Source organism: Varanus komodoensis, unplaced genomic scaffold, assembly GCF_004798865.1.
Source record: "Varanus komodoensis strain SLA01 unplaced genomic scaffold, ASM479886v1 scaffold8, whole genome shotgun sequence".
Lineage (NCBI taxonomy): Eukaryota > Metazoa > Chordata > Lepidosauria > Squamata > Varanidae > Varanus > Varanus komodoensis.
Genome location: NW_025336481.1, coordinates 7,542,362 through 7,562,134, shown reverse-complemented (window position 1 = coordinate 7,562,134; position 19,773 = coordinate 7,542,362). Strand labels below are relative to the sequence as shown.

At 41.8% G+C, this 19,773-nt stretch overlaps 1 protein-coding gene across 3 annotated transcripts in view; it reads right to left on the bottom strand.

Annotated features, from left to right (window-relative positions):
• LAMA5 (laminin subunit alpha 5) overlaps nucleotides 1–19,773 on the bottom strand; it is a 194,416-nt gene that overhangs the window by 173,418 nt on the left and 1,225 nt on the right. For all 3 annotated transcript variants that reach the window (XM_044455407.1, XM_044455409.1, XM_044455408.1), the window contains exon 2: nucleotides 6,353–6,505. In XM_044455407.1, coding sequence (XP_044311342.1) covers nucleotides 6,353–6,505 — 153 coding nt within the window. The remainder of the gene's footprint in view (nucleotides 1–6,352; nucleotides 6,506–19,773) is intronic.

Below are 19,773 nucleotides of genomic sequence, written 5' to 3'. Positions count from 1 at the left end.
CCGGGCCCAATTCGAGGTGTTGGTGATGACCTATAAAGCCCTAAACGGCTTGGGTCCTGGCTACCTGAACGAGCGCTTACGTCCGTATATGCCCGACCGCCCCTTGAGATCTGCGGGAGAGGCCCTTCTCCGGGAACCCTCCGTGAAAGAAATTAGGAGGGTGAGTACTCGGAGGAGGGCCTTCTCAGCGGTGGCGCCCAATCTATGGAACGTGCTCCCCAGAGAGGTCCGGCTGGCGCCGTCGTTATTTGTTTTTCGGCGCCAGGCTAAGACCTTTTTATTTAAGCAGCATTTTAAATGTTAATATTATTGAATTTTATCTGGCCAGGGCGGCTTATTTTATATTGTATGTATTTTATTTTAATGTTTATATTTGTAATTATAATTATTTAACTAATTGTTGTAAGCCGCCCCAAGGCTTCGGCGAATGGGGCGGCATAAAAATGTTTTAATAAATAAATAAAATAAATAAAAATACAGATAAAACCATGCTTCATCTACCCCAAAGTTAAATGTTTAACAATTCCAATTATACTGAGATGTGGGCCAAGATAACAAAAAGATCTGTTCTGCATCTGTATACACCATTTTTTATTTCCTAACCAATATAATCAGTGTTCAGAGCATGTGCATTGTTCCAAGAGGCCATGCTTTGTGGATTTCTGATAATACAATATCTTCTTCGCCAATTGCTTTTTTGCTTCAGCATGTGGCAACAGTTCTGCAGTCAGGGCTTTGCTTTCACGGATGATACAGAAGGGGCTGCAGCTGAGCGGGAACAGTTACATCCTGCCCCACAACCTTTAATTGAACACAGAGCTCCTGCCCTTTCTCTGGCAAGGCCTTCTTGACCTCCCCTTCCAGAGAACGGCAAACTTTAAACCATCACGAGCATTTGTTACATGATGTGAGTCTATTATATTAATTACTCAAGCTGGGTGGCCTGCCATTTCAGTCATTTTTCCCTCCCTTTTCTCTTTTTCAAGTTGTCACTCATTGGCTGTGCATTTCAATACTTCTCCTAGCGTCTTTATTTGTGGTTTTAGTGCTGTCCAGCCAGATAGGCAGGCAACAGGAAAGGGCATGAATACAGGGACAGCTTGTTATAGGGGAATAATGGTGGTCTCATTCTCAAGCGTGTTGTCAGAGTCAATGAGGCAAGAATTGCCAAACACTTTGTACAGTGAAAGCTGCCGCAAAGGAATCATCATTGCTGTCATCTTAACTTTACCATTTGAAATAGTCTGCACAGAACAAGTTATCAAGGCAGAAACATTTACAGGTAAAATTGGTAACCTCTTAATTTCCCCTGGTCCATTATTATTAGCCAGTGGCATGAAAATTGGGGCAATCTATATGTCCACTATGGGCTCTGGTCCATTTGGCTTCTTAATAGCAGCAAATGGTGTAATTGTAACAGCAAATCCATCAGCAATTATTCTGATGGCCCTTCTAATTTATGTATTCTAAACATTTCTAACATTGCCCTTCTGGGAAAACCCAATCAGTGGGGCTTGTTGTTACACTGCATTTATATTTCATTTTCTTCCTCTTGCAGAAAGCCCATGGTTTTTTTTAGTAATTTCAGATAACACAAATTAGAAACAAAAATACAGTAAAACATTAAAAGCAAGGTTAAAAGCCCAATTAAAATGTGCTGGACCTCCTTCCTGTATGCAGAAAGAGTGGGGCTTAGTCATAGTTCTACAGTCACCAAACAAGCTAGGAAGCAATTCCTGGAATTCTGTCAGCTCATGATACGAGCAATGTAATCCATCTCCTGGTTCTTAATCTTATTATCCCGAGTGATCCAGAAAGTGGCAGCCAGACTAATGCTTCAAGTGAGACATTCAGCCTATGTTCATGTAGGGTTATTTCATTAGTTACCAGTTTGTTCCTGAATCCAAATCAAAACGCTAGTCTTAACTTCCCTAAATGGACTGACACAGACTATACCAAGGAGCACCAAGGAGTGCCAGCTACTTCTGTATGAATCTGCCTGATTCACATCTGAACCTCTGTTGACTGCCCGCCATGAGGCCTGAAGCACATGTTGCTGCTGCTGTTACCTGCTATTAAGGCATCTAGGCATGCCCTCCAAAATGCCTTGCCCTTGATGCCCTGTTCAGCTCCTGTAAACTCTGGAGTGTGATTTCTTTTGTGCAATTGAGCCATCACATAGTTGGTCTTTCTCTTCTTATCCTGCCTTTCACTTTCCCTGGCTTTATGGTCTTCTCCAGGGACTCTTGCCCTCCTATTATGCACCTGAAAGAAGACAGCTTCAGTTTTGACATTTTTGCTTTTCCGGGGAATGCTCTGGCTTGATTTCATCTACTATCCTCTTGTACATTCTTCTGTCAGTCCAGGGTATTAGCAAGGCTCTCCTCCAGCACCATTTTTCAAATGCATTGTATTCCTGTCATGTCTTAACACCTGTAAAGCTAAAGCTCCTATGAATACATAGCACCACATGTTTGAGTTTTTATTTCACTACTTCCCTTCCATTCATTTTTTAAATTGAAGGCATCAGCTGATATGGATGGATTGTGCTCCTCTAAGTGTTTTTACATGTTGAGATAAGGCAGGTTGAGTTGTACTATACGATCACTTCGTATCCAAAGTGCTAGTACCCAAAGGGAAGTGCTCTGATGCACCTCCTTCTCATCCTTTATCTCCTCTTCCACAAAAACCCTTTCAGAAGATCACGCAAGTTAGATAGCTTGGATGGCATGATTTGAATCTTCTGTTTAGAAAGGGACTTAGGGTTCAGTTTTGTTTCTTTCTTATATCTCAAAAACAGGCCCACCACTGACCGTGCTTTGATTTGTGAAGTACAGTTTAGGGGGAAAAAAAGAACCAGACCTCAGGTTGTAAACAAGGGAGCAAATATTTTGTGCAGCTTCTTAAAACAACAGGTAAGAGGAGCCAGTCAGAGGTCAGAGAACAATGGACCATGTGTTGCTTGCTTTACATTTGCATGATCCGTTCTTTTTTATTCTGAGATAAGATTTTAAATACCTTGGCTCAATCATCAAGTTAAACAGAGACCACAGCCAGAAAATTCAAAGATGACTGAGACTAGGAAGGGCAGATGAAGGAACAAGAAAAGATAATCAAGTATAAGCAGATTTTACTGGAGACCAAGGCCAAGATCATCCACACTATTGTATTCCCAATCACTATGTATGGGCATGAAAGCTGGACAGTGAAAAAAGCTGACAAAAAGAAAACTGATGTATTCAAAGCAGGGTGCCAGAGGAGAGCTTTGTAAATACCCTGGGCTGACAGAAAGATAAGCAAGTGAATCCTAGATCAAATCAAACCAGAACTTGCCTGGAAGCAAGAAAGAAATGGAGGCTGTCGATATTTGGGGCACCTCATGAGAAGACAAACATATCAGAGAAGACAATCATGCTAGGAAAATCTGAAAACTGAAGAGGCATTGGCTTTACAATGCTTTCCTCTGGGTCAGTTTGGTCCACATGGAGGAATCCTGCAAGGCATTTCCACACTTCCAGAGTTTAGGCTCATAATAATGAACTAAATGATTATTCCTAAGGCACTAGGTGAAAGAATTAGTGATTCACACCCATTTAAGCATTCAGAGGAAGTCAAAGGTTTCCAGTGAGCATCTTTATATGAGTGCCAATGTGGTAGGCAAAAAGCAGGCTTGGCTGTTCTTCAAACTCTTGAAATCCACTTTGCATTTCAAGTTCACAAAACCAAACAGAATCGCAACATGTCAGTTCCACAGGAGAAAAAGAACACGAGGATGCACAAATAAAGAGTCTTCAAGAGCGCATGCATGGCTTGAAAGCTAATGCCATATTTGCCTCTGCAGTTTTGTTTTGTTTTTAGAAAATTGTACCGGATCCTTTCAAAAGCCAAAAGGATGGCACAATGCATCTCCAGCCAGCAGGCTGGGGCTTTAATGCCCTTCAAATGCTACATCATCAAAACCACACTTTGAAGCTGAATGCCCAACACACAAGGCAGAAACTGTTTACTGCACAGACCGCCTCCTCCGCCTCCTCTATTCAGCAAGCAACTGGGAAGCCAGTGCTTGCCAGCAGCTTCCCTTCCTGTCAGATTCCGTATGCACTTGAAATGAAAGGCCAGTGCATAAGTTACTGTCAGACCTTTCAGCGATGCAAAAGCTCTTTCCAAGATGATGTTCAACTACCCTTATTCCTCAGACCCGCATTCAAGAGAGCTGCCCACATCCCATCTTGTAGTGAAGCTGTTTAAATATTTAACTAGAGAGCTTCAAAATGAAACTGCTTGCTTTGACAGGCAAACACGGTCCCCAAACAGGCTGCATGTCTGATTGGAGTTAGATGCCCATCTCAGAACTGCAACAGAGGAATTCTCTCTCTCTGTTTCCTTGCACTTGCAAAATGAAAGTTCTTTTGCAGTTTCCCTTCAGGGAGATGTCTGATGATATAAAAAGGATGGCCAAACACCAAGCCCAAAGGCAATTGGGTTTTCTATGCAAAAGGATGATGCTTATGATGCTTCATCATAAAAGGAGCACATTTATTATGTATAATTTGCAAAATTGCTTTAGTACTCCCATGCTACAGCTTAGAAAGATTGTTTTTCTTGGAATTCTCCTCTAAGCTAAAGTTTAACAGACAGACATACTAGAAGACTCAAACATGGCAGGTAGTAAAAACTCCTGAACTGTCATCATTATAATGCATTTCCTTTGCCACCATAAAAAGCAATGCATTGTATTAACTGTTTCAAAGTTGTAATGCACTGTGTTGAAATTTCATGATGTAAATGACAGACAAACCAGAAAGTATGGAACTGGTATTTTCATATAAATAAATATAAATAGGGGTAACTGTAATTTGCTCATTGAATGTGCAATTTGCTCATTGTATGTCTTCTTAAATCATGTTGGACTGAAACAAAAACCATTTGTTTTTATATTGCTATGATTGTATCTGCTTCCTCTCTGATTTTATGTGTTTTTTTTAAATTCAGAAATGGATTAAAGAAGGAAGAAGAGTTTCTTCTGCCAAAGGAAGAAGAGTTTTTACCATCCGAATGTTGGCCCTAATAAAGATTTCGCCCAACTTTAGATGTTGGCTTTTCTTCCCTCATGGATCAGCACAGCTATCTTCCACTTTATTTTATCTGTGTTAGTTTGTAAACAACCACAAGTCTCAGAAATAAACAGTCCTCCTCTCAGGAATGTACGCTATACTACTATAATCTACTATAACCCACTATCTGATTAATTTGCTTCAGTTTATTGATATATGGTTGGTTCACGAACTCTTCCTAGGTAATGCCTTCCAGTTATATATTACAGATCAAACACACTCTTCTTAAAAATATGAAATGATGTTCAATGAACCTATATCATATAAAAACAATTTCTCAAGTTATGCACCATGACTCTGAATCCAGGTTACCAACAGAGAAAAAAGATTTGTGGACACCCACATAATTATCACACTGGCTCCTGACAAACCATCATGGGGGGGAAAAGCTCATCCCAAAAGGTCTGAGCTAACGTTCAACAACAGGATAGCAGGAACTCTCTTTAAAGTCCTGAAGTCCTTAAAGTGACTATTCAACCTGCTGTTATTTGCTTTCTTTTGTAGCTAAGTGGAGTGTCACTTTTCAGGCGCTTCATTCCGCCAGTAGAACAGTCTGAAGCTCCAATGTCCATACAATCGCACCAACAAAAGATGGGCCAATATTGACTTTGTACCTTCCACTCTTTGAGAACATATCAACCGCAAGCCTCCAAACCTATCCTAATTCATCAGCCATTAACACTGATAAATGCCAATTAAAAGCACAGAATACATATAGGAGAGTCAATTATGCGTAGTTCCCTAGCAAACAGTTTATAATAAACAATGAAACATGATTTCCTGTTGCAAGGAACAGAGTTCACCCACAGCTTCTTCCTTACTTTTTTTCTAGACACAATTATTTTTTTCCATGAAGAAGCAGCCAAACAAGTTCACCTTCACCCTGAAGTAGTGCGGTGCAGTGGTTATCACAGGGTTCTGCCCAATGCTTATATTGATACCAAACAGATTTTACAACATTTTCCCAAATGCACGGTGCTGCTCTTTATGCATTTGGTTGTATAACTCGACATGGTTACGCCACCTAATATTCTCGCTTTGGTCAAGACACTGCAGGCCTTCTATACTGAGTGCTCTTAGTCAAAGAAAGAAATAGGATTTCCATTGGGTTCTCCAGTCTCATTCAAAATCCCTCAGATCACAGAGTGCTCTCTTGACTCTTCACCTGTTCCTAAGACCAAGAGTCCCTTGATCAAGGAGCACAGCGTATGTAACTTGAGTCCTTTTTCTACAGTTACCTGCCCAAGATCCAAGGTGACGTTGACCTCGTTGAATTCCAGCCGGCGAGAAAGAGGTGGGCTCTGCCACCAGCGTTCAGTGCCATCGATAGCATTGGTGATGGGATGAGCTTTGTTACTGTTTGCTGATGAACAGATGTCACAGTACTGCCCCTGAGGTAAAAAGCACAAACAGAAAAGCCTTGTGTTACAGACCAGAGAGAAGATCAGCCCTTGCATTCATGAGTACTGGGTACACACACCCAGGATCACAAACACGGATTCCAGTCAGCTCTTCAAGCACAGGATCCAGTCCAGGGATACAGAGGGGACTCTCTTAGCCACAACCGCACAGCCTGTGGCCCTTGGCCCAATTTCATACAAGTAGTAGCAGCCCAGAGAAAAAAGAGAAATGAGCAGTGGGGACAGCATGAAGGGGAAGCGGAAATGGGCAGTGATTCCTGGTTCCCTCAACTGAAAAAAAGAGTCCCAATTCCAATGCTGAACCACAACCAGTGTAAATGCAGGCAGGCAGACGGCATGCTTTCTCCCCCAAACCCCGTCCCCCCTCTGGAAGAAAAATAACCCATGCCTCTCCTGCTGGTTCTAATTGCAGTTAAGCGATGTATCACAGTGTTCTCAGCCTGGACATGCACTATTAAAAGGCCAAATGAGCCAAACAAGGAGTTTAATTTTTCCAGTTTGCCTCTTCGTTCTTCATTCATATACAACCCCTACTATTTATTCATGGAATAGGAAAAAGCTAAAACTACACTAAAGTGTATATATCCACATGCATTGTGGAATATGCCAAATATATCTGAATGTAGCCTAGGCTTGTAAATTTTATGGGACTTAGTAATGCATACTTCTGCATTTCCATAGGCAGACCCTGGGTGAGGAAGGGGATTGTGTGAAGGAGCTATCCCTGAAGTCTTAGGTGTGAGAAGAGGGAGAGGAAGAGAGATGCTATCCTACGACAGAGCGTGCGAGAAGAGCCAGAGAAGGTTGGGACCCTGCAGATTCTTCCCAAGAGATGATAGTGGTCCAGTCTGAGGATGCCAGAAAATTTTATTTATTCACCACCGATTGCACAATACTAGATCTCTCTCATTCTTCCCACAGGCCTTTCCTCATAAGAGCTTGACAAACACCCACATAAGGCCCTTAGGCTTCCAAAACTTGTTCTGGCTTCAGGGATGGTTTCTTCATAGAGAACCTTCCACATCCGGCTCTGTCCCTGGAGAACCAGAGGACACACCTTCCAGCTTTCTGTTAAAATACCAGTGCTGTTCAGAAAAGAAGCACAAAACAAAAAAAAAACATCCAAGTCAAACCAAACCAGTCACATATAAAATGAGACAGCCCATGCTGACTTTTAGATTTAGGATAGGCTACAACAAACATTTTGTTATCAATGCCAAGCCAAAGACTTTTTTCCTAAAAAGAAAAGGGACATCTATGTTGAAACTAGCAAGGATGTTGTTTGCTTGAAAATGTTTCAGAAAGTAAAGCACTAATTCGGTGGTAATCTCTCAGTAGGATACAGCTCGTGAACAGGTTTGTTGGCCTTTTGCTCTGACAGTAGAGCAAAAGCGCCTCCATTTTGGCCTGTGGGTGGTTGCTATGGTAACAGCAGCATCACAGCAAGCCAAACCAGCAACTTCTTTAAGGCCCCTTTTGTGAATTAACTGAACCCAACTACTTAAAAAAAAATCTCTGCAGACTTGTCAAGTTCTTGGCTATCTTGATTCCAACAATCCCATTGTTACATTATCTCATAAAGACCAGTGATATGGTGATAGGCAGCTTTCAAATTCACAGGCTTAGCCTTTTAGAACATCTGTCTGAGCCAATGAGTTTAAGTGTATTATCCAATGCTACTTTCACATTAAACTAGAAGAGCTAATCAGCAGGGCTACTTATGTGCAGATTTCAGTACAGAATGTGAACTAAGGAGGTAGCAATTACTCCACATTGTTGGATGAGGCTTATGCCCCAAGACTCTTTTGTTGTTCTTCCTGCAACAGGCTCCCCCTCCGGAAATTGTTCAGAAAAGAAAACTGCCCAAAAACACGGCCACTGACATCAGCATCTGCACACATTTAAGTGGACCAGACTAGATTCCTAGCAGAAAAGAAATAAGAAATCTCCCAAATTCTTATTCCCAGCCTTGCAAAACAAAGACAGTGTACATAATTATGAAATATGTAATTACGCAATACTTGATGTCCTGAACAAGCCCACCTTTTAATTAACTTGACTAAAGAAAGAAGTTTATCAGAGAAGTACAAAGCAGGGCTGGAATTGGTTAGAATGGCTATATTCTGTCTGTTCAATAAGGTGCTGCACAAGAGGGTTTTTGCGGGGAAGGGGTTTAAGCAACTGCTTTCCAGGATAACATGAAACCCAGAAACAAGCCTCCTCCGACAATATTTATGTCAGTGATTCAAAATCAGCTGTCGCAATCAATAAATGCATTGTGCCTACCTGCTCCCAAGAGGGGAAATAAGCACAATGCCTTTTCATACCTTTTCATGACCCAAAAAAGAAATTATGGGTCAGCTGCAAAGAGCTGGCCCACATGTTTTCTCCAGTTCTTTACCACACTCTTTCCTGGAATAGGCCTAAAACTATAAGAGGGCTAGCAGACTGCAAGAAGTAGGACAAAAAACAGCGAAGAGGCTTGCCAGTCACAACGGCTGCCTGGCCGTCCAGTCCATCTGCAAATACCTGCTGTGAAGAAACAGCAGGAAGCAGCTAATGCCACTGTGCCCCCGCCCCCAGTTGCGGCCTTAAAGGCATGGCGTGGCCTTTCTGCAAAGCAGAGCCTGACTTTGATCCAGGAGGCTTCTGGCAATGTTTGTCAGAGAAAAGAAATCCAGTAGTAACTACTCTCCCAAGTAGAAAAGGCCAAAACTACCCATCTTGACTAGATGCAAGAGGTACTACCATGAAAAACTAGAGCAGGATGGGGTATTCCCTATTTGAAAGGTGGGGCTGAAAAGAACCCCCCCCCCCCATGTATGAAGTGCCCTACAATCTTGGTGTTTTTCTAGGCTCTAGACCTAGAACATAGGACAACATATGCCATACCTGAAGTCTTTATTCATGCCATGAAAAACCCCAATCCTAACAGGTGAGGATTACCTCTAGGAGACTGCATGGTGCTGCTGATCATTTTCATAAAATCAAATGCCTACACACCCTCACATAGTTATCAGAGGAAAATAATTCACTGATTTTTACATCACGGATTTTCCCCCTCTCTCACACAGTTCTTTTACCTTAGCCTAAACAAGATGCTGTGAAAGTTGGATCACAAGGAAGGTTGAGCGCCAAAGAATTGAGGCCTTTGAATTGTGGTGCCAGAGGAGACTCCTGCGAGTCCCTTGGACCGCAAGGAGATCAAACCAGTCAGTCCTAGAGGAGATCAACCCTGACAGCTCTTTAGAAAGCCAGATAGTGAAGATGAAACTCAAGTACTTTGGCCACCTAATGAGAAGGAAGGACTCCCTGGAGAAGACCCTGATGCTGGGGACGATTGACGGCAAAAGGAGAAGGGGACGGCAGAGAATGAGGTGGCTGGATGGAGTCGCTGAAGCAGTTGGTGTGAGCTTGAGTGGACTCCGGGGGATGGTGGAGGACAGGAAGGCCTGGAGGAGTGTTGTCCATGGGGTTTTCATGACTAACAACAACAACAATAAAAACAAGATGCAAAGAGATATTTGTATTGTATCCATCTATTTAAATACAACAGCATGTGAAAAGCAACTGTGTCCATTTTCCTTCCTTGGGAAGGCGAGCAGCCTTGCAAAAGAGCTAAAGTTAATTTTTGCTCTTATTTATTATTGTTGAAAAAATGCCATATTTTTAACCCAACAAAGCACTGGCGGCATTTTGGGGCATGATGGTTGGTGGCAACAAAAGCTGAACAATCTTGCAGAGAGATATAGATGGATGGATGGATGATCTTGCTTATAAAAGCTCCAAGAAGACAAATCCATCACTCTGGTAGGTCTGCAAAAGGTGCAACACAGGCTTCCCAACAAAGGAGTTGAGGAACCTTAGATGTGCTCTCAGCAGACTTGAAAAAAATACTGAAATGGTAAGGGAAGACAGGGAAGCTCCAAAAAGGAGTAAGGAATTTAATACCACTGCTATCAGAACAAGCTGAGATAACTGGAGCAGATGTGAATGCAAGAACCTTCCTTTCAAAGAATTACAAATTTAATCCTTTCCTCCATTTAAATCAAAGGGATTGTTGCAGTCTTTACCTATAACCCTGCAAAAACAAACTAACTAACTAACCAACAAACAAAAGACTGGAGGACATTGGGAGCAGAATCTAGCATTTCCTGCCTTAACATATTCCTCTGTCCACAAGTCCTGGACACTCAGGTCTGTTTTATACACCAGATCAGGGACTAGGACAAAAGCAATCCACAAGAGTGAGTCAAGTCCTAGTGAGAGGACTGCACCAAGCTGCATCAAGGCCACTAAGGATAGTGGAAATGACACATCAGAGGGGAGGAAAAGATGGACTTCCATGCCAGTAAGCAAGGCTGTCAGGAAACTCCCATTAAAAACAACAATGGCAATCCCCTAGACTGAACAGTACATTGCACTGCTCCTATCGCACTCAGAATTCACAAAGTGCTTTGATGCTTGTCCACTTTTCTGCCTGTCTCCTCCACCTCTCCTACTGCTTCGGTGGGTGACCAGCTTCCTACTGCAATGGCCAGCTGGCATCCCAAGCACCCTTTCGCTGGGTTGCTACTGCACTGATTGCTGCTAGTTCAAAAATTTCTAGCAGGATTAGTGTGCAAGTGAACCAAAGAGAAAAGACACAGTAGGCCAATATAGCAGTTTAAAAAACAGGAGGACCACTTGTTTAAATTAAGTGATGGGAAAACACTGCCAACGTGCAAAGCTTTTAGGCTCCTAGTATTCACCTAGTTGAGCCTGTAAGTGGCTCAAAATAGATTAACATATGCTAATTCCTTATGGCCGTTATTATTATTATTTCATGGCATTTATACCCTGCCTTTTTCCTCTTGTACCCTGTCCCTTTAATTTAGAAAAAATAGGAGTGAAAAGTACTGAATGTTGACAAAACTGTAACAGAAACATTTGAAAGGGTTTCCACTCAGATATTACAACTGATTAGCATATCCAAAAATGCCAAAATCAGCAGACAGGGAACTGAAATGTCAAAATGATATACTGGAGCTAATCTGCAAGTAAATGTAATTTGTTCTTAAAACATTTATTTTTCTATTTTGTAATGTTCCAGAGACTAGCAAATAATTCTAAAAGTCTACAAAATATGCAGCCCCCAAAACATACTGCATTTATTATGCGTAATAACTGTATTATTCATAATAAAAGAAGGGGAAGTATGTCTGTCTGTCATACCATAATGTCGACACTACAAAACTTAGTCATCTGAAACCTGGCATGCATACTAAAGACATTCCAGAGCTACGCACCCTGCCGTTGTTTGGTTTTCAAAATTCATTAATTAAAGTATAAGTAATTCAAATGTTTCTCTGTATTTGGAGCCCACAGTTACATTTTCAGTCACTAGGAGGCAAATATCCCTAATCAGCAGGTAGTTTTGCAGTTGATACAGACTGAAGCCAGAGAAGAACAGTAGGCTAACAGGCAGTTGTATTACTCCTCTTTCCCTGCCACCCTCTCAGTGGAATGAAGTGGCCAGACCCATCCCACAGTGGACCAACTCTGAGAGTTGTTTAGGTTTGCCAGAGGGCTCTGTCGTATGAAAATTAGACTAATCCGAACTACTCAGACCAGGTCCATTCAGTATTTATTAATAATAAAGGAATACAGCTAATTGACCAATAAAACTTCTTTTGAGCAAATCCATTCCAGTGAACATATTCATCCCAATCATTGTCTTCATATTCCACTATCAAATTACTGTCAAATCTACTGACTTGGCACTCAGCAAAACCAATTTAAGAGGCCAAGCAATTTAGCCTGCACCCACAGTGCAGGGCTTAACACCCTGTTACACAATTATGCGGAATCATTTTCACAAGTCATTCAGGAGCTGAAGCACTGTCACCGTTTTTTGAAGAATTTGCATACAACCGCCATTTTAAAATGCAAATTTAAGGGTGTTCTTTGTGCTTTGGTTGTGGCAGATTTTGGACGCATTGATCAACTCTAATTTCTGTGTAGAAAACACTTTCAAGCACTTCTTTACAAGTTTGCACAAGTGAAATTGTTTTTTTCCTAGACTACATTAAAGTCAATGGAAAGAGTTTATTTTAAGATAGTTTATACATGGTGCATACAACCTTCCCAGAATGACATGCAAACATAGGTGAGATTGCCAGCAGACAGGCGGTGAAACAACCCTGACACCCAGGCCCTAACCCATGGGCAGTTTTCAGGTTGTGGGTGGTTAACCACAGGACTACCCACCAGAGATTGAATATCCACAATGGCCACCAGCATGCACCACAACTAACTATGGCCTGAACAATCTTGCAAACTACACACAAGTGCACTTCCCTATTATCCAATGTCAGGGGTTCCAAGCCTTTTGTGGGAAGTGAGAAACCGTTGAAGAGAAGAGCAGTGTAAAACAACAGGACACATCGTTAAAGCAGGCTGTAATGCACCTCTCCCTTAAAAAAATGACTTTCAATTTCTATTTCAATGCTACTATCTAGAAACCTAATAAAACTACAGGAAAAGGAAACTAAACGTTTAAGGAGTTACTAAAAGGCAGTAAAGAAAAAAGGGGTAACAAAAATAAGGTTGTGTTTTTTTAATCAACTTCATAGTCCTATCTACGAAATGGAAGCTAAATGTATGTCCCAAGATTAATGGTTATGAAGATCTTTAAATTATCTGTGTAAGAACCCCATGCTGCACTTGACTGAAGATGAGGTAAATGAAAATTTTGCACTTCCAACAATTAGTATGAAATGCACTGATCAGTTGGCTGGTTTGACATTCCTATGAAAGTCACTGTTCTAATTGCCTGTTCTCTTAGGGCCCCTTTTCCAAAGTCTTCTGGACTAAAGCTGTGTTTTGTTGGAGAATGATATATGAGATCGAGCAGGTGAAAGGGTTAGAGCAAGTGCAAATGGTGAAATCTGAAGAACTCTAGAAACATAGGCTATGGAGTTCATTATTGTTGTTTCAGACTACCGGTACGAAGCATCCGCTAGCGCTTCTGCGCCACACCTCCATCGCCAATTTAATCAGGAGTCTTGAAACTCCTAAAAGAATGAAGAACTCTGCGATCTTTCAGCTCATAACAGCCCCTCTCCTTTTTTCTTTTAGGTGCTGTGTAATGGGAAGCAGCTGCCCATAAAGGGAGTTTACCAAAGCTTTTGGGTTGTTCAGAGACTAACCAACCTACAAAGCAGAGTTTATATCAAAGAAGCCTCAGAGTCAAAGAACAGGAAGTGGATCACAACCACAAGTCAGCTTATGAGACTATGAAGCCAATGTTTGTTTAACTGCTAGTAACCAGTAGCATCCCAGCAAGACCTCATAAATAAGATAAGGTTGCATCTGGAAGGACATGAGTCAGACTTTGAAAGGGAGGTAGAAATAGTTGTCAGAGAACCTTGATGCTTTACAGTTATTTTATTCCTTTTCCACCTTTTTTCCTCTTGCAAGGATCTCAGCAGCTTACAAGATCCTCTTCTTCTACCTTGTGAGCAGGTTAGGCTGAGCTCAGGAACTGACCCAAGGTCACACATTGGCTTTATGGCTGAGTGGGGACTAGTATTTGGGCCTACCAAGTCCTAGTCCAACATTCTAACCACTACGCCACATGGGCTCTCAGTGTGACTCTGACCCTTTTGTGCCAGTCTTATGTAGCTGGCGATAAATCAGATAGTCCAAAAAGAATTGTTGTTGTTGTTGTTAATTTATAATATTATAATTTCATTTCTATACTACCCCACAGCCAAAGCTCTCTGGGTGGTATACAATTCAAATAAGCAGACAATAAAAATGCAATAAAACATCATAAAATAAAAAATAAAAAGTTTAAATTATTTAAAACAGACAATAGCAAAGATGCAAATAGTTATAGTTAAATAATTATTGCCTGTCAAACACATAAATGCAACAATCTCTCTTTAGCTATCATTCAGCTCTTTAATATCCAAAGGTGGCAGGTTGCATCTTTTTAAAAGAAGGAAGTAGTTCCATTTATCTGAGTATGTTCCACCTGGATGACCTTACTCTAAAGCAGGAGTAGGGAATCTCTGGACTGCCTGCTGGTTTGGCCCACGCCTCGAATCATTCTTCACCACTGGCTCTGGGGCCAATGAGAGTTTTAAGACAAAACATTTGGAGGGCCATAAATTGCTCAGTCTGAAGCACCAGACTACCAAAAGTATGGCTTTTTCCAAGCTTCAACAATGAAATGTGAAGTAATCCTATTTAGACTCAAACAGGCACACAATTTCAGCTGTACTATGCAGGCTACTGATACAGTCATCTGAGTACAGCATTAGCATATGTTGTAAGCCGCCCCGAGGCTTCGGCGAATGGGGCGGCATAAAAATGTTTTAATAAATCAATAAATAAATAGCATCAATATTTCAGGTACACAGGAAATTTCAGGTACACAGGTTTGTAAAATTGTGGACCATGGCACAGCCAAATGCTTCCCTACATTTGTCCCCATATTCCTCATTCCTTAACTGAAAAGCATGGGCCATAACTCCCACAGATATTATACAATTGCACCGTAGAAGTCAGATCTGACACCAATCCCTTACAAATCACAATTCAGCAGAAATGGAAGTAAGTTTTGGTAGTTTTCAGAAACTGCCATAGAGTTTCAGCTATTGAGCACTTTAAAAGATTAAATAAATAATAATAGTACTCCAAGGAAACCAATAAAGCTATTCCATTTGGGTTCTAGCAGTTAAAGCAAAGCCCTAACCAGACTGAAATGGGCACAAGAAATTTTCCCAAAGTTAATTCTTCTACAAAGGTATTCTTGACAAAAATAGCATGTTGTCATCTAGGTGTTTCTCATGCAATCTTGGGCTGTAAACAACTGAAAAAAGCCATATTATTATCGCATTACTTTTCCTCGCAATACATTTATTCTGGGGAACATACTCTAGCTCCAAGATCACTGGAAGGACACAGGGCTCAGAGGCAACTGCATGGGTCACAGAAAGACCACTTGTGGCTCTCCAGATGTTTGGCCTGTAACTCTTATTAACCTTAACCAATGAAGCCAATGTAGAGGGATCATGGGAATCAGGCCAAAACATCTGAAGGCCACAAGCTGCCCATCCCTGGCAACTTCCCATGTAGAATTGCCTGCTATTGATGGACTGGAATATACTTCTTGATGCTCAGTCCATTTCTTAACTACATTTTGCTACAAGCAATGCAAGCACCTTGGGAACCGTGTGGGATTTCACTTACTTCTGTGCTGTCCGGTGCTTTTCCTCTGCATGCGGCAGTACAGTTCCTATTTTCCCCACCAAAAGAAGATAACAATAAGTAAATGCAGGTACTACAGAACCCTTCTGCAAACTGGCCTTTGGTATGAATTTGGAAGTACTCCTTCACTTGATCTTACAAAAAGAAACTATGGGAAGGCAAAAACAAGACCTTCTTTGTTATTTTCACAGGAGATAGACAAACTATTTATTAAAGATGAGTCTATATTACCATGCACAGGTGCCTCTTTGGAGTCATTCAGACATTTCAAGCAAGAGTCTGGATGGACCCTTAGGTTTAGGTATACTTTCCACCCTTCACACATACGTATCCTGGTCTACTCCAAAGCACTGGTTTCCTGCTCTCTTTTCAGTTTCAAAGCAAATCAGTTTGGTGGTTTATCCAAACTGGCAAACCATGAACTCTGTAAATAGGAATCAGAAATCAAAGCCTGATTGCAGAGGAGGCAGTACATGGCCCCAAGGATTCTGTAGAGAATGTTACAGCAAAATATGGTTTGATACTATGTCTGGATAACCTCTTTGGTCATGTTCAAACATCAAACTAAACCACAATACAACATGACAAGAATAAGCTGGAGGAGCCTGGGGGTCACATGTTCTCCCTTCCCACTCCTCGGTCCCAGCCATGAAGAGCAGTTGAAAAGCTTTTGCTTCAGTCTTACATAACCCACAGAACGTTATATGTCATCTGAACCCAACAACCTTTGGTTAACCTTAGCTATGGCTAGCAGAAACAAGCTAATTTCAAAACAAGGTGTATAAAACTGGCTTGTTTGTACTAACCATAGTTAAAGTTAACCCCATTTTAGGGTTTGGATATAAACTAAACAAAGGTCAACCTAAAACAGAAGCTTCCAATCTCCCCTTTGCAGCAGCGGTAAGGAAAAAGCACAGAAGCCCCAGGTTCACTGTGCCTCACTACTGTCCTGTTTTAGCATTAGGTCCACATGCAGCCTTTCACTCTCAGGGCTTTTACACATAATAGATGAATAAACCTCAGTTTGCCAGGTAGCATTCAATTAACAGGAAGCCATAACTAATCATGAGTATTTATTTTATTTTTTATTTTTATTTTTATTTTTTTGATTTATATCCTGCCTTTTTCCTACAAAGGGCTCAAGGCAGTTTACATCATTCCCCTCCTCCATCTTATCCCCATAACAACCCTGTGAGGTAGGTTGGGCTGAGAGTCTGTGACTGGCCCAAAGTCACCCAGTTGGCTCCATGGCCGAGCGGGGACTTGAACCCAGATCGCCTGAATCTCAGTCCCATGCTCTTAACCACTACACCACACTGGCTCTCCTCACACCACACTGGCTCTCCTCAGGATTCACAAATACATGCCTTTTACACTTTTCAACAAAGACCTTTAAAGGGTAACCTGTGGTTTGAACTGCTCGTTATGCTGATGAAACTCTTCATATGAAAGTGGCTTTCATAGCTTAAGATAATCATCCATTGTAGCCCAGTAGTAATCTTACTACTACTAGGTAAACGTCCAGCAAACAGGGCATGTTCTTGATAACCTTCCAAATCAACACATACATAAGTGAATTGCCAACTGAAGATTCCAATCAGCAAAAACTCTGGCAATTAAGAATTCATAAACTTACATCCAAATCCTATCATAAAATACCACACAAACAAACCCAAGATGGTTTTGATCATGAATGTTTGTGGGTGTCAAGCATACTTGATTGTGAATGAATGGGTATAAATGAATTCTTCTAAAGCTTCCGTGGAGGAAAGACTCCAAGGGAACTGACATCTCGGCTTCTTCTAGCCCAGCACAAACCATAAGTAGTACTTCCTGACAGTTAGGACCCTGACAGTTAGGAGGGTATGGAATGGGCTTCCACGGGAGGTGGTGGAGGCCCCATCGGGAGGGTGTTCAAGGATAGACTGGACATGTACATGGTAGGTATGTCATGAGTGGAGCCAGCTGGAGCCGGGGGTCAGACTAGATGGCCCGGGAGACCCCTTCTGACTCGCCCTGTTTCTATGTTCGTATAATAGTCCCTGCTGCTTGGGTCTGTCCTAGACTTTCTTCTCACGCTGGGGGAGGTTTCAGATTCCATTTGTTTCCCAATCACTCTGGTAGCATCCCATGTTTACAACAGGCTTGGGAAATAAAAACTCATTTGCTCACTCAGACCCCCACGCACCCTTTACAAATCCCCTCTTGCAACTGGTCTGCCTTCCTCCCAGATGTCCACGGTTGTTAAGCACTTTGCAGAGCACAAGTCCCTTTGAACAGCAGCACACTTTTGCTATCTGCATTCCTCGGAAATTCTTGTCCTCGGATGCCTGTGGCCTCTCAGTCAGATCCCAGTTTAAGCAGGCAACCTGACATAAGCCTCTAATAACTGTTTATCCTTAACACACCTTTCCCTCCCACTCACATTCCTTCCAATAATCTGAAGCCTTCTTCACACCTATATTCTCAACGTTCAGCATACTCCAACTGGGATGGGACACAGCTATGCAGAGAGACTCTCTCCAAACTGCTGACCAGGGCATGACAAGAGACACTGCTGAACCTGGAGTGCACACCTAAGTTACAATCGTCTCTGTCCCCAGGTTTACCAAGCTTCAAAATCCACCAAACGTGTTTGAAAAGGGCAAATAACATTAGTGTAGACATTACACGTAACAATGCTGGGATCCTACCAGCAATGTATCGGTTGTCTCCAAAGTAGTGCACATTTGTACATCCATTCTGAAATGGTTTGGAACTGCACTGAATTCAAACTTTGCAATATAGAGATGCTGGCAGGGACTAAACACTGTTTTTCTGGCTGTGTACACACAGAAGGAAGCCAGCCAAGTATAAGCTCAATTAGGTTTGCATTCTCAAACTAAGCGAAGAAGTTAGTATTGGTTCTCTGCATTTACTGTTTGATGCTGCTGAGGAGCTTAGGAAAATGACACAAAGAATTTCCTTCATGCATGTTCTAGGGATGGCTACATTTAACAAAGTAACTGCTGTTTTGTTTAAATATCCATTGCTAGATATTTAAACAAAACATTGCAGTAGCCCAAGCCAATCAGATCTTGGTCTGTTCCCAAAGCATCCACATTGGCACCACCATTTAACGGTTAAGAAAATAACTGGAGATACCCGTAGGTGAGGTTCGCAGGATCATGAGGAAAAGAAGTAAGACTGGTTTCCTTGTGCTGTGCCTGCACAGGTCAGGCACACACCGGGTGATTCCCCTTACTACCCTTGTGATGCATGGCTTACCACGTTGTCCAGATCTGGAGAGGTGCACAAGGGAGGCTTAAAACCCCCACCCAACTCATGACTTGCTTTAGGGTTCCAGGGTGGTTTCCAAACCATGCCATGCTGTGGATTTGCACAACTTGACAAGTCACACACAAGGGCAAATTCCACCACGTGCAGCTAGCACATGCAAGGGTAGGGAGAGAAAGCCCCATGGCTTCTCTTCCCAATGATTATGCAAACCTGACCCTAGTTTTTCTCATTTGATCCATGAACTCACTGGATACCCTTAAAAGTTAGCATGTCTCAGCATCCATTTACACAGGTAAGGCAAGACAGACCTGAGGTACATAGGAAAGATGGTACAAAAATGTTATCATTATCATCTACGCCTCCGGGATAGGTCAATTTGTTTTACCAGCTCAATATTTCTCTCATTTTATTCAACTTGGATTCCTTCCTATGCCTTCCAAAAGTTATTTTAAGTGCACTCCAACCAAATCTCATAGATTACAGAAGGAAAGTTAAGGAAGCCCTTAGAAACATAGAAACAGAGCGAAACACAGAAACTTATCTGTTTCCAACTGAAATCAGAGACTTAATACCAAAACAATGCTTTGGCTTGATGGTGAACTTTATTAAAGACCTGGAAGCTTTGCTGGCTGGGGCATGATGGGAGTTGTAGGCCCTTTTTTCAATGTAAACTTGCCTAGGATTGAGTGTTCAGTGAATCA